A 14355-nucleotide genomic window follows, 5' to 3' on the forward strand; every position below is an offset into this window, starting at 1 on the left:
TGTGTGCGTGACAGTTAATATAAACAAACACCCACCACAGCGGCGCTCGTCGGCTCCGTTGGGACAGTCCTTGTGTCCGTTGCAGTGCATCATCTGAGGCAGACACAGAGCACTGAGGTTCCCACATGGAAACATACCCAGAGGGCAGGAGGAGTCCTCTCCATCCGCCTGGCTGGACACCATGGACACCGCTGCAGGGTTGGGGGGGGGGGGGGGGGGGGGAGAAAGGATATTCAGGGACAAGAGGGGAGGTTATAGGGATGGTGATGAGAGGAGGGAGGGAGAGCGAGACAAAGGGACAGAGGGAGAGAGTGAGAACATTAAATATAGGGCAACCGAAGAGTCTAAATGACTTATTTTAGGTCTTTAGGTCTTTTCATCATGGTTTCAATGAAACTTAGTATCGTACACCACAAAGGGATTCTTATTACAGGGCCATGTCTGGTAATGTTCACTGGCGTAATTCTGTGATTTTAGTAGTCAACTAGTTTTATGTTAGAAATGTTTAGTATGGGTCCCCAGCAAGTAGAAACTGCCGGATGCTAACTTGCATATGTTGAGCAATTTTCATAATTGGCATAATATGTGACCATACCATTAACAACCTATAGAAGGCAAAATATTCAAAATTTCATCATGCTTTATCTAGCATGTGATGTGTCAAACTAGGGGGTTTTCATGATGCTGAATCCATTCCAAGCATTAGTTTTGCAAAGAAAACACTCATTGGGCTTAAAACGGCCATGCCCACTTGCCCAAATGTGCTGACATCATCAATTTGTGATGACGGCATTGGCCGTTTTTTAGCCCAATGAGTGTTTTTTTTTTTGGAATATTTTGCCTTCAATATGTTGTTAATGGTATGGTCACATATTATGCCAATTATGAAAATTGCTCAACATATGCAAGTTAACATCCGGCAGTTTCTACTTGCTGGGGACCCATACTAAACATTTCTAACATAAAACCTTGGTGTACTCAACATGTCCGGGTTCACAATGGGGCTCTATGGGCTGGCTACTAGACTAAACGCAAATATATGTATTCAAAAATGTAAAAATGTAAAAAATAAAAAAATAATAAATATACAGGTATATAGGGTTATTATATACCGTATAAGATAGGTGTCTGAGTGTCTAAACTGTAAAGGAATATTCTCAATCAGTACAGCCTACACTTACATGTGGGTGAATATAAGTCAGTTTTCCGGCTTACTGCGCGTGCGTGCATGCGTGCATGTGCGAATGGCTGTGCCAGGTATGTTGGCTCTCTGGTTTCTATTGTTAAGTCTGATGACTAGGCCGTGTTAATCAAGGAACAGAGATCAAGTTCAAGGTCACGTTTAATGTGTGTCACATTAAGCATGTGACGCACAGGGGAAACTTGGATGCTGCAGAAAGGAAATATAATACTTATAATAATATAATACACCGTTAATTACACAGGATGTGTGTGTGTGTGTGTGTGTGTGTGTGTGTGTGTGCGCGCGAGCGCGTAAATGTTTCCATACTGATGTTATGATGTTTAATGTTTCACCAACGTCATGAAAACACATCTTTTTGTATGCTCTTGTACGCGCAAACGTTTAATCTCACAAAATATTGTGTTGTGTCTGACAATAATTCAAATTTATATTTTGAAAAACCATCCTCTCCCTGATGCATGTGTGTGTGTGTGTGTGTGTGTGTGTGTGTGTGTGTGTGTGTGTGTGTGTGTGTGTGTGTGGGTGTGTGTGTGTGTGTGTGTGTGTGTGTGTGTGTGTCCGCATGCGTGCCTGTGTGAGTGATAAAAGAAGGTTTTGCATACTCAGAAGCAACGCGTTAATGCATTTCCAGATGAATACACTGAATTATAAATACAGATTAGGGGGTGGGACGTGGGACGCTGTGTGTGTTCACTGTTCACCCACAGCACAGGTTAGGGTGGAAATCGTGTCAGAGGGCGCCGCCTGCCACACAGTCACTAGGTCACAATCCAGACAGCTCAGATTGCAGCGTGATGTATTCATGCAAAATAAACAGCCCTGGTATGTAGTGTCATTTTACGGACACACACACACACACACAAGCACATACCGTTCTCACTATACTCTTTCACTCTCTAAATAAATGGGCTACTCTTCGATAGCAGAGCCCAGGTAAACACAACAAAACTGCAAAATACCTGGAAGCAGTGTTGTCCTTGTTATAGAACTATAAAATACACTGTTCTCTTTGCTGACTGAGGGTGGAATGCTGTCCGTCAGGTCTCCTGTGCCTCTAAAGACAATAAACAGCAAGCCAATGGTCCAAAAGGAAAGGAATCAATAGTGACTCTTCCATCCCTATGCATTTGCATTAGAACTCCTACCGTTGCTCTGTCATTCCAGCCCTCATCAGAAATAGCCCGTGTCCCTTTCAACAACAACAAACTTAATCACACCCTCTATTCATAGTCGACAAGCCATCCTCACTGCACCTGTCAGTGTCACCTGTGTCACTGTGACTTTGAAATCAGATAACTAGTGTTTAGTAAACATTGTATTTGTCAGGATTTGAATTATGTCAAACAAAATTGGGCTTTTTATGATTAAGCATCTACTGTACAGTATCATAGGCAAGAGTAAGTGAAACAATGAGAGCAGTGCTAAGGGGTGAGGTGGAGTCTGAAGAGGTGAGTTTTTTTCTTCTTCTGTGGTAATAAATGGGGGGAGTGAGTCTGCAGCCCATTTCATGCTTGAGTAAACCGTCTTTCATTACTAGTCTAGTATATTACCAGTGAAACCTGACCTCATGCAGGCTAAGGAATTTTTCATTAGTTTTGATTTGGTTTCCCCCCCTTTTTTGTGGTGTGGGTGATGTTTTTTATTTTGTTAAAATGATAAATCACTATATTCTGTGTTTGTTCAATAACAGGGGTCTCCCTGTCTCTCCAGCTCTTTAATAAACATACATTTTCAGGTACAGTAGGTGACAGCCAATCAGGTGAAAGCAGCCATTTATCAGCGTGTGTTCCAGTTCCATTTTTGTCTGCTCATTTCTTTGTGTCATCACTTACAATTCCACTTGTTTAATCAGTATCCTGAGTTCTCTATCCTGATTGGATGACATTTGTATTCCCACCTGAAAATGCATTTTTGTTCACTCACAGTATAGAGCTTTTTAACACTTATTTTAACCAAATAAATACCCTACCTTTAACTGTAGTCTGTCAATGTTTGTTATTCCAATGTGGCTATAGTTGATTCAACTGTCTTGTCTGGTAAACCTCGACACCTGTGTTCTCCAGTTGAAGCTAACGTTCATAGAGCTGCCAACGAATATTCCATATTCGAACGAATTTTCGAATCAAAAAAATAAATGAATAACTGAATATATAAAATTAAGATTCTAATTAAAATAAATAAAAATGCTGTGCAAGTTTTCGCGAGACGGTTCCGTGGGTAAGCGTTGTGAGCTTGTAGATTAGTTATATTTGCCACGCGACACGCCGACACACATTGAAGAATAAATCAGCTGCCTCGCACTCTTCCTAAACGCAGACTACGCGGGCTGCGTAGTTCCGATTCACAAAAGGCCCCCGCCCGCCCTGCGCAAAGTCGGCAAAGAGCGCACTACGTTATTTGCGTACGGACGGTGCACAAATAACGGTGAGCACAGGGCGGGCGGGGCCTTTTACGTTATTTGCGCAGTGAGTGTACGCTGCTCAGAAGGGTGAAATCTTTCGTCAACAGCGTACCTAGTGATCAGAATCAGAGACAGGCCTGGCCTACACCGAAACTTATTTTGCTTCGGTGTTGTTTCGGACGGACGGGAGAGTATATTTTTAGACAACAACACACAGATCTATCACTCATCAATCTTCAATCATGAAGCGACTTTATCCTTCAGGAAATTATAAAAAGATAAATAAAATGCGTAAGGATGAACTGCGGCGCCGGTCCGGCAGCAGCAGCAATGCCGTGTTCTGTTCTGTGAATTAATACTGCCTCCGTGCCGTGAAGTTTTATGGGAGAAGGGAGAATGCATGCGTTGTGTTCCAACTCGGTTTTCAGCAGCGCCAATGCGTGGAGAGAGAGAGTTGCGCCAGCAATGCGATCTTAAATGTTATGTCTCAGGTTGTATTGGTGTAAATATAATTATTAAAAAATCCGAATGGCCCCGAATCGGAATCGAAATCCGAATGGGTCGAATTGCTCGAATCCACGTGGGTTTTTAAAACGAATATCCGAATGTAATTTTTGGACAATTCCGGCAGCACTAAACGTTCATGGCCATGCCTGATAGGCATTAAAATATCAGTGTCGTTTGGAGGGCCAAAGAGAACAATTTTGGTTTTATTTGCATTGAGCTGGAGACATTTTTGGGACATCCAACTATTGATGTCCAGGAGGCATGCCTTTAGGCCGACTAGACTGTCAGGGGTAGGGGACTTTATTGGGACATAAATGGAAAGTGAGGTTATGAATAATGACACCTACAGTAATGAGAGCATGCAAACTGAAAACAGTAGGGGACCAAGTATCGAGCCCTGGGGGACACCACAGGTGAGCGGGGCTCTGGAGGAGGAGGCATCGCCGGACGTGACAGCAAAAGTCCTATTTGCCAGGTAGGATCGCAGAGGTTCCAGAAGCTTATCATCGTACAAGCATCATCATCATGACGTATAGACACTATGCCAATTTGCTCAGATGTAAAATCCTCAATTCATTGTCAATGGGAATTTCATAATAATGAATTGCATTTTATAGCGCTTTTCCAAGTTCTCAAAGCGCTTTACAATGGTTCATTCATTCATACATTGGGAGGTGAAGCGGCGAACATGTAGTCGACGCCAGCGTCCTCACTTCCCACATTCACACACCAATGGTGGCAAGCTTACACTGACCGACTCATTGGAGGCAATGTAGGGTTCAGTGTCTTGCCCAAGGACACTTCGACATGTGGACAGGAGGAGCCGGGATTCGAACCGCCGACCCAGGGATCATTGGACGACCTGCTCTACCTCCTGAGCCAAAGTGCCCGCCCCAAAGTGATTAGTGTTTGTTACTTGCGCAAGCAGAGCGCGCAAGTACTGTGGTCGTGCTCGTACGTGCATGTGTATGCTCGGAGGTATATATACTGATGTTGATGGTGACGTAATTAAGATATGTTTCAATGTCGGGTTATAACTGGCTGTCGATGGTGACGTAATTAGGATATGTTTCAGTGTCAGGTGAATTAAAGGTAATGTGTGTGTGTGTGTGCGCGTGCCCTGCACACGCTCACTCAGTGTGTGGATAGGCCAATCACAATGATTGACACATAGGAGGAACAATGAGAAACTGTAGCCTCGCATGGCCAGCCCTCCAGTGTTGGGAAGTACCAAGTGAAAGCAACGGAGGGGCATCATTAGAGAAAGTTCGACTGAATTAAAAAAATCACACCCGTGTGAACTGAGTGGTGTAAGGTCTTATATAGCCTGTCTGACGTAATGAAATCATGTCTGACGTAATGAAATCACACCCGGGTGAACAGGGTGAACATAGCAACCATGCTCATTTTTTCTGCACTAACAAAGCCAGTTGTAGGACGTAATGAAATCACACCCGGGTGAACAGGGTGAACATAGCAACCATGCTCATTTTTTCTGCACTAACAAAGCCAGTGGTTTACACCACTCAAAAAAGCTGTAGTAAAACATGTATATAAAAATCACACCCGTGTGAACTGAGTGGTGTAAGGTCTTATATAGACTGATCAGCTGTGGTCTGACGTAATGTCTGACGTAATGAAATCACACCCGTGTGAACTGGGTGACCATAGCAACCATGCTCATTTTTTGAGTGGTGTAAACCACTCCTACAACTGGCTTTGTTAGTCTGTCTGTCTGTCTGTGCAGAAAAAATGAGCATGGTTGCTACGGTCACCCAGTTCACCCGGGTGTGATTTCATTACGTCGGACATTACGTCAGACCACAGCTGATCAGGCTATATAAGACCTTACACCACTCAGTTCACACGGGTGTGATTTTTTTGGTACGGACAGACACGTAAACTAACAAAGCCAGTTGTAGGAGTGGTTTACACCACTCAAAAATACAGACTATTTTATTATCAAAATTGGATTACCCTCCCTTGGACTTGAAATATAATTAGCTCACCCTCCCTCTGACTAAAATAAGAAAGGCATCACCCTCCCCTATTTTCCTCCAGGGCCCTTTTTTCCTAAATTTCGACTGGTCCCTTAGTAGTCTAGCTGCGGAGTTTTGTACAAGACGTGAGATAACTTTTTTGCTGAGCCCTGAGTATAGTGAATTGCAGTAGTCTAAGCGAGATGAAATAAAAACATGAATGACTTTTTCAAGGTCTGCAAATGATAAAAATGTTGAAAGAAACATGATTGTACAACTTTCGTTACTTGCACATTAAAAGACAAGTCAGAGTCAAACATCATGCCCAAGTAGCGGGCCAGGGTCTTAACATTAATGGGTAACACACACACACACACACACACACACACACACACACACACACACACACACACACACACACACACACACACACACACACACACACACACACACACACACACACACACACACACACACACACACACACAGCGCCTCAATACATGTGCCAATTGTGTCAAGTAGATTTGCAACAGCCTGATCCTCCCCGAGATATAAAGAACACAGTTTCAGTAGCGTGTAATAAGAGCCAGGAAGACTCAAATAACTACACAGCTACTTGTGTGTGTTGTCACTAGCAAAGCCAGACTGATATATTGGTCATAAGTTAACTTCATTTTCGTCACGTTTACTTGTTTGCTTATACGTTTAATGTTCTGAAACAGAAACTTTAAATTAAATCAACGTTAGTTAAGTAAGATTAGAAAATGATCAACTTTTTGACAAAATATCGGTCCGATAATCAATAAAAATCACACCCGTGTGAAGTGAGTGGCACCACTATATTAAAGTCTGACTCATGTTGATTAGGTGATGTAAAACAAACGGTGCCAACACAAACATTAAACGCCATTAACAATAAAGAGACAATATGACGTAATGAGTTACATTAAGACGTACATTTTCCCTTCATTGTCAATGGCGTTTACAAAACAAACATTGAACTAAAGACAAACGGGGGGCTAGCGCCCCTCAAAAATTGTGATGGTCTCGGACCCAAACATATGGCGCCTTTAGTTCTTTTGCCAAACATGTCAAATTAAATCTATTTAGTTTTAACCTACTTCTCATTGACATAAATAATGTTATGTTGAACATTTTCAACATAACATTTTCAATTAACGTAATGGTTGTTGGTGATGCATTACCAACCCCCACAGATACTGTATCTTCTCTGTCGGGTGAAAACCGCATGTCCAAAAGTGTTACTTTTCACGATTCAGATAAAAATAAATAGCAAAATTAGCAGATCTACAAGCGAGCGTGGTTCTGCTACTTTAGATAGTTTAGTGTGACACGGCAGTATGATATTAAGTAAAACACAAAAAGTTTTAATATGGAGAGAAGAGGTTTCTTCCCGACCTGCTGCAACGATATTCTTTCATTGGAGCTCACCCTCTTTTTATGTGAACTCAGCGTCCATTAGCTCAGACATTACTCTAAACATGATCACAGGGTTCATTTTGGGCATTCTGCAGTGATGATGAATCACTCCCATCCTTTTATATAACACTTCAGTTCAAAGGAGAGGAGAAATTATTATTTTTTTGCCAGAGACTTAAACTTTCCTGTTCTAACCGGATTTGAACCTGTGTCTCCTGTGCAAAGTGCTGACATTTTGACCACGGATATAACAGAACCTGCCTGCTTGCTCAGGGCAGGGAGAGATTGCATTTTGACCTATAACTTTATAGTCTGCTGCTTTGTCTCCGACGTACCTGCTTTTATTAGTAAGTCGAGTGTCTCTCCTCAATAGACCTATACCTTTCAAAATGTGTGTAGTCCAATAATTAAATGGCAGAGGTTGGAATAAATTGCTTTATTTTGTTTCTCAACTGATTCTGACAGGACAATCTACCCTAAGCTGCTCACTGCAGCACCTCCTGGTACCACAGCACCTCAAAGGCCCTTAAAACTAGGATCCAGACTTCCCAAAACAAACTGGTCAGGCTCCTACTTGGCCTCACCCCCCGAACCCACCTCACCCCTGCCCACTTTGACAGGCTGGAATGGCTTAGGGTTGACGACAGAGTACAGCATCTTGCAATGGGTCTGGTCCACAAGATTCGATACACCACCAAGATACCCATGTACCTGTCTAGATACTTCCTTAATGTTAACGAAGTCCACACCCACAACACCAGAGGAAGTGCAACGAACCATGTACAACCCAGATTCGGCACAAACAAGGGACTAAATTATTTTCGCTCCTATGCCACCAAAATGTGGAACGCCCTACCAACAGTCATTAAGACATGCAAATCCCTTGACTCCTTCAAAACCGCTCTCAAAGGGCACCTACGGACGGCTGCAATTCGAAACTGGCCCCCGTAAAATCTGAATCCCCCCCACCGCCCACCCCTTTTTCCCCTCACTGTATATGTTTCTTTCCCTTTTTACCTCCCTTATGATGAATTCCTGTTCTGTTCTTTGACTATATAGAAGTGTCTCTAAATGTTTTGATGAATTGAACAAGGTGGACCCTCTTGTAAACAAGTGTAATGCTTAATTGGGTCGTGCACTCACAGTTAACAGTCTTTGTATTGAGTTTGTGCTTGAAATGTACTGTTAATACACTGTTAATACATATTTCAATCAATTTCAAAAAAGCAGATTAGGGTAGATTTTTTATCCTGGCTAGTAGACCTAATGTCCTGTCAGAATCAGTTGAGAAACAAAATAAAGCAATTTAGTCCAACCTAAGAGTTTGATTGATTGATTGAAATATTTATTAACAGTTTGCAGAATTACAGTACATTTCAAGCACAAACTCAATACAAAGACTGTTAACTGTGAGTGGACGATCCAATTAAGCATTACACTTGTTTACAAGAGGGTCCACCATGTTCAATTCATCAAAAACATTTAGAGACGTACAAATAGACACTTTAAAAGAACAGAACAGGAATTCATCAGATTTTCATCAGATTTTCTTTATTTATTTACTGGACTACAAACCAAATCGAGTCAAAGGTCACGTCAGAAAAGACACAGGATCTAAATGTTTCAATAGAAGACCAGGGAGACCAAATACAACCACGAAAATAATAATAATAATAATTACAATAATTAATCGACCCGATTTTTTAGGACTGTTGAAGAAAGACTCCCGCACAAATGCCCAGATAAAGTTTCAGCTCAGAGACCTTCATCAGGTTATCTTGGAGATGAATGTCGCTGGACCGTTTCCAATACCACTTTTTGTTAGCATCGGAAGACAATACGTGGGAATCTTTCTTCTATATCGATATTCATTAACTTAACTTTCTCTCTATCCACTAATACCCTCCCCACCCCACCACATCCCATGATTATTCTGGTCCTCCAGCTCTAATTGATCCCCTTGAGTTGCTTTTTCCTTTTATCGTCTGGGTTTAGAATACATATTATGATGGATCATGCTCTCAAAGTGTGGTTCATTAATTACCACCAAGGTGTCTTTCGGGCATCTCTGCTCTTCCCCCAGCTACTTGAAATGCCATTACCCTTGGTGGAAATTCATTAAATTTGGTTTCAGTACCGCATGCGATTGTCTTGTACGTGTTTCGTGAGAACAATACAAAAATTGGTTGTAAGAAGTGCTCTGTACTATACGGTCACGTGCGCACGCACGCATGCATGCACGCACGCACGCACGCACGCACGCACGCACGCACGCACGCACGCACGCACGCACGCACGCACGCACGCACGCGCACGCACACACACACACACACGCTACTGTACAGTATATATCTAGTCCCCAAATCACAAAGGTTCCTACCCGAACAACAATAGCTCAGATTGTAACATTAACAACTTGTTGTTGACTTTGCTGTCCTTGGCCCACTCCTCCTCCCCATACAGAAAATCTCTTTGTTGAAAAATAGCTGATCTACAAGCTCAGTATGCATCTCCCTCCAGAATAGGGTGTTGAAAGCCAGTCACATTATTTGAATATAACGACAGCTACCACAGCTGTCGTTTTTATTACAATAGTGACACCCCACAAGCTCTTACTTACTGTATACAGGTACTATCTGTACTTGGCAGCTGTACCATGGCTGAGTCATTCACTGACTACTGGCTGCTGGACACTTTCATGTAATTATGTCCTAATTAGTAATTATTAATTAATCATGTAATTATTGTGTTGTAATTTAGTGTTTTGGTTTCAAAGTGTCATGTGCACGACGAGGCCAATGCCAGCCTTAATTCTTCAGCATGATCAATTTATCATTTTCAGAACATTTTTTTCTTTCAACTTTTCTGAAGCCCTGCAGTGTAGCCTGAGGGCTGTCTGGCAGGGCGCCCCCAACAGTTCACAATGCTTGACCTCTAATTAACGGGGGAGTGAGCCATAGCCAGGCCTTGGCTGGTTGTCAGTGAGCATCCAAGCTCAGGAGAATCTGGCCAGGCTCACCAAATCGTCATCAATCCTCATCTTCCTTTAAAGCACTTCCACTTCAAATGTAAAGTCTGCTCCAGTAAAGTGTTTTTTGAGTGGTGTAAACCACTCCTACAACTGGCTTTTGTGTGCAGAAAAAAATGAGCATGGTTGCTATGTTCAAAATAATTTCTGACGTAATTAAATCACACCCGGGTGAACTGGATGACCGTAGCAACCATGGTCATTTTCTCTGCACAGAAAAAGCCAGTTGTGAAATCACATCCGGGTGTGATTTCATTACGTCAGATCAGAGCTGATCAGGCTACATAATACCTTACCTTATTTCATTACGTCAGACATTACGTCAGACCACAGCTGATCATGCTATATAAAACCTTACACCACTCAGTTCACACGGGTGTGATTTTTTTTTAAATAATGTTCTCATTTTCTTCATTCATTATTATTAAATTCATATGCTGTCTTTTATTCTCTCTGCACAATGTTATGTCATCATTCTATTTTTTTTTCATTTAGTAAAACCCCATGTCTGTCCCCATGTCATGACATAATTTAAGCATTTTAACTTGCTTGCCCGGACCTATTTAATCCATGTGCCCATCATTTATAGCACCCGGACCACTTTTACCGGCGCACCGGAAGTTGTTGTGCATGTCTGTGTAGCAGCTAACAATAGCCACACCACTCTAGAGTCGATCGACAACAACGGGAGGTAAGAATAAATCGAGACTAGCGACTGGACCGCGGAGCGCCGTCTAACACAGGATCTTTTTTCATAATTAGACGGGATGATTTAGATTGCGAGTTATGAACGTTTTAAGATTTTCGTTTTCATCCGCTAAACAGGCAGGGAACATTTTCGATGACGTGTCACTGTCTGACACGTCATCGGATTGGGCAACAAACGCTCCTAGGCTGTGGAGCGATGCGATCGGTTTTGATATAATTAATCTCTGTCCTATTTATCAATCTCCGGCTTGGGTACTTGACCATGACCTTGAACTTGACGGAGATCTCCGCCCTGGGCCTCCATGGTGTTAACAAGGTATAGCTCGCACAACTCCAACCAGTCTCAAATTCTCTAAAAGAGAAAACCAGCACTCACAGAACGCACGTTTTAAGGCACTCTTAATTTATTTAAAATTGGCATGGTAGCATACCATTACTCTTTATTTTGGATGACATGTGTAACAGACGTAGAAAAGGTGTAGACACGTCTGGGATGGTGTGAGAGTTATTGTTGATTGTTGTGCGATTGTTTCTTGTCATTGTTCGTGCCTCCTGCCTGAAGACCCCCTCGAAAATGAGTTACTGCAACTCAAGGGGCTTATCCTCTGCAGCACACTTGGTCTTCAACCAGCCAAAATGCTCACACATCCCTCCATTGGCTCCCGGTTGCTGCCCGCACAGAGTACAAAACTCTGTCGGACCAACATGCGTTGGTCCGACATGCGTTGCGTCGTACTGCGGCTAGGGTTAGGTTAGGGTTTGTGGTAGGGTGTCGGACTAATGACTGTTGGACTGTTAGTATGTCGTAACTTATGCCTGTACCCTCCTTGTCATGAAAATGTTTGAGAACTGTGGTTTAAACAACATTTTAAGATTTGGAAATAAGCCCGAATAAGCAACTACACTTTAGAAACCAGCCCAAAAATAACTTTACTGAAATCAAGCCCAAAGTCGCATATAATATGCAGACATGGCAACACTGCACTCAGCTCAGGGGATAGAGAGGACATGATGCAGTGCAGCCCTGATAAGGGGGACGCGAGTGAATCCGTTTTAAATTCCTGGGGACCGGTTCACATAATTATCAGAGAACCTGACTTGGAAGAGCCTTAACACTTCCAGTCTGGTCAAGAAGGCCCATGCAGCGCGCGCTGTCCAAATAATGAATGCAATGCCTTTTGCTATGCCTGTGTGTATATTATGTATTGGATATTGTATGTATACTGTTTATTGTACCATTTATGAATCTGTGCTCCATGCCATGCAAACATGGTTGTGATTTAAAAATGATGATGCTGAGAAAGGTCTAGCTGCTTATCAACTTCTACTGCTTCTAACACCAAGAGAATCCTATATAGAGAATCTATAGACAAATTATTTGTTTACAAACATTGAGACTGGTCGCACGGGTGTCTGTTTCATGTAATCAATTCCGTTGGCTAGTGAGGTGCACCCTAGGAGACATTTATACTTAATTGCGCAACAGTATTGCACGCAGAGAACAGCTGATATACGAGCTCACATCGCAATGCGGATGCGACTGTTAGAGGACTGCTGCCTCTAACAGTCACGGACATGATCACGGACTGCTGCCATGATCATGAGCACAGCTCCTGTTCTTATGACAGCGACTAGAGGTGTGGTTTTGAGGAAACTGCTTTGAATTGCTATTATTGTTCACACACAACAGAAACCAATGGATAATATATTTAAAGTGTGAGAGATCACAAAAAAATCCTCATCATTATTCCTCCACACAGCATCTGAAAGTTTGTTTTTTACACGTGAGTGCAGTTAGAACTTTTCCATTGAATCTTATGAGAGGCAGGGTTCTTGTGCTGCCGGCTTGCGCACGCATGCTGGTGCTTATCAGTGTGACGTCGTCTGATAAGGCGTCTATAGCCGTCTCCACAAGGCCTCCAGTGGTCCCCTCGAAACCCTGAACCCCATCTGTTCACCCCCCTCCCATGCAGCAGGCAGGCAGGCTGAAAACCATGACTAAAAATAGCTTCTTTCCAAAAGCCGTGAAAGCACTGTTGGATTCACTACTCCATTCCCCACATACAGTGCATGCATACGCCACGCACGCACGCCACGCACGCACGCACGCACGCACGCACGCACGCACGCACCCCCCCCCCCCCCCCCCCCCATTCTTGGTTTCATAATCCCATTTCCGGATACATGCCAGGACTAAGATGCTGGAAAAGAACTGTGAAAGCACACAAATCCATTTAATTCCCTCCAAAATTCTTGTCAAAAAATGTAGGCTTCTGAAAGGGGGACAGCATCTGCTATTATCACATATGTAACTGAAGTTTTCAAATAATTGTAGTGGAGTAAAAGTACAATACTGTACATGCCTATGAGACGTAGTGGAGTAGAAGCAAACGTATTGGAAATTTAAAATACTCCAGTACAGTAGTTGAGTAAATGTACTTAGTTAGTACTTTCCACCACTGTCACTCACTCACATGCACCCACATGTTGGTCTCGTGACTTTATTAATGACAGGCAAAAGCTTTCAATTACCATTTCATTTTCATCTATAATTCATGTGTGTAAACTATCTGAAGAGGGTATTTGATTAAATATTTCATTTAATGAATGTAATAGGTGTAATTGGTGATATCCTATTTATTTCCAGAGACACAAGTTACTTTTTAGATTTAGATTATTAATACAAAACAACAACGGAGGAAAATTTACTTTACCACTATATATATATATATATTTATTTATTTAATTTTTTTGAAGGACCTGTATATGTTTTATTTTATATATTTTATTTTACTAAATAGTTGTTTATTTGGGAGATGTTTTAATCCTCCCCATTCCACAAAACTATGTTAATTTAACTCTGAGAGTGTATCTCAAATGAAGACTAGTATGAATGGCATCACGAGGGCTTAGCTGTCTCCCCTCTAAAGTCAATGAAATTGATCTCCCCGTGCAGAAGCGGGGATACGCTCGTAAGACGAGAAGACCCTATGGAGCTTAAGATATAAAGTCAACCCATGTCAAACACCCCTCAAAGCAAGTGAACAGATTGACCTTACTGGCCTACCTTCGGTTGAGGCGACCACGG

The 14355-nt window shown here is 42.3% G+C and overlaps 1 protein-coding gene across 1 annotated transcript in view; it reads right to left on the reverse strand.

The window, feature by feature from the left end:
• The window catches only part of LOC306928393 (relaxin receptor 2-like), a 147420-nt gene that overhangs the window by 88009 nt on the left and 45056 nt on the right, over nt 1-14355 (reverse strand). The window contains exon 3 of the mRNA XM_079508449.1: nt 36-191. Within this exon, the coding sequence (XP_079364575.1) occupies nt 36-191 (156 nt within the window). The remainder of the gene's footprint in view (nt 1-35; nt 192-14355) is intronic.

The sequence above is a fragment of the Electrona antarctica genome (genome assembly GCF_951216825.1).
Source record: "Electrona antarctica genome assembly, chromosome: 8".
Lineage (NCBI taxonomy): Eukaryota > Metazoa > Chordata > Actinopteri > Myctophiformes > Myctophidae > Electrona > Electrona antarctica.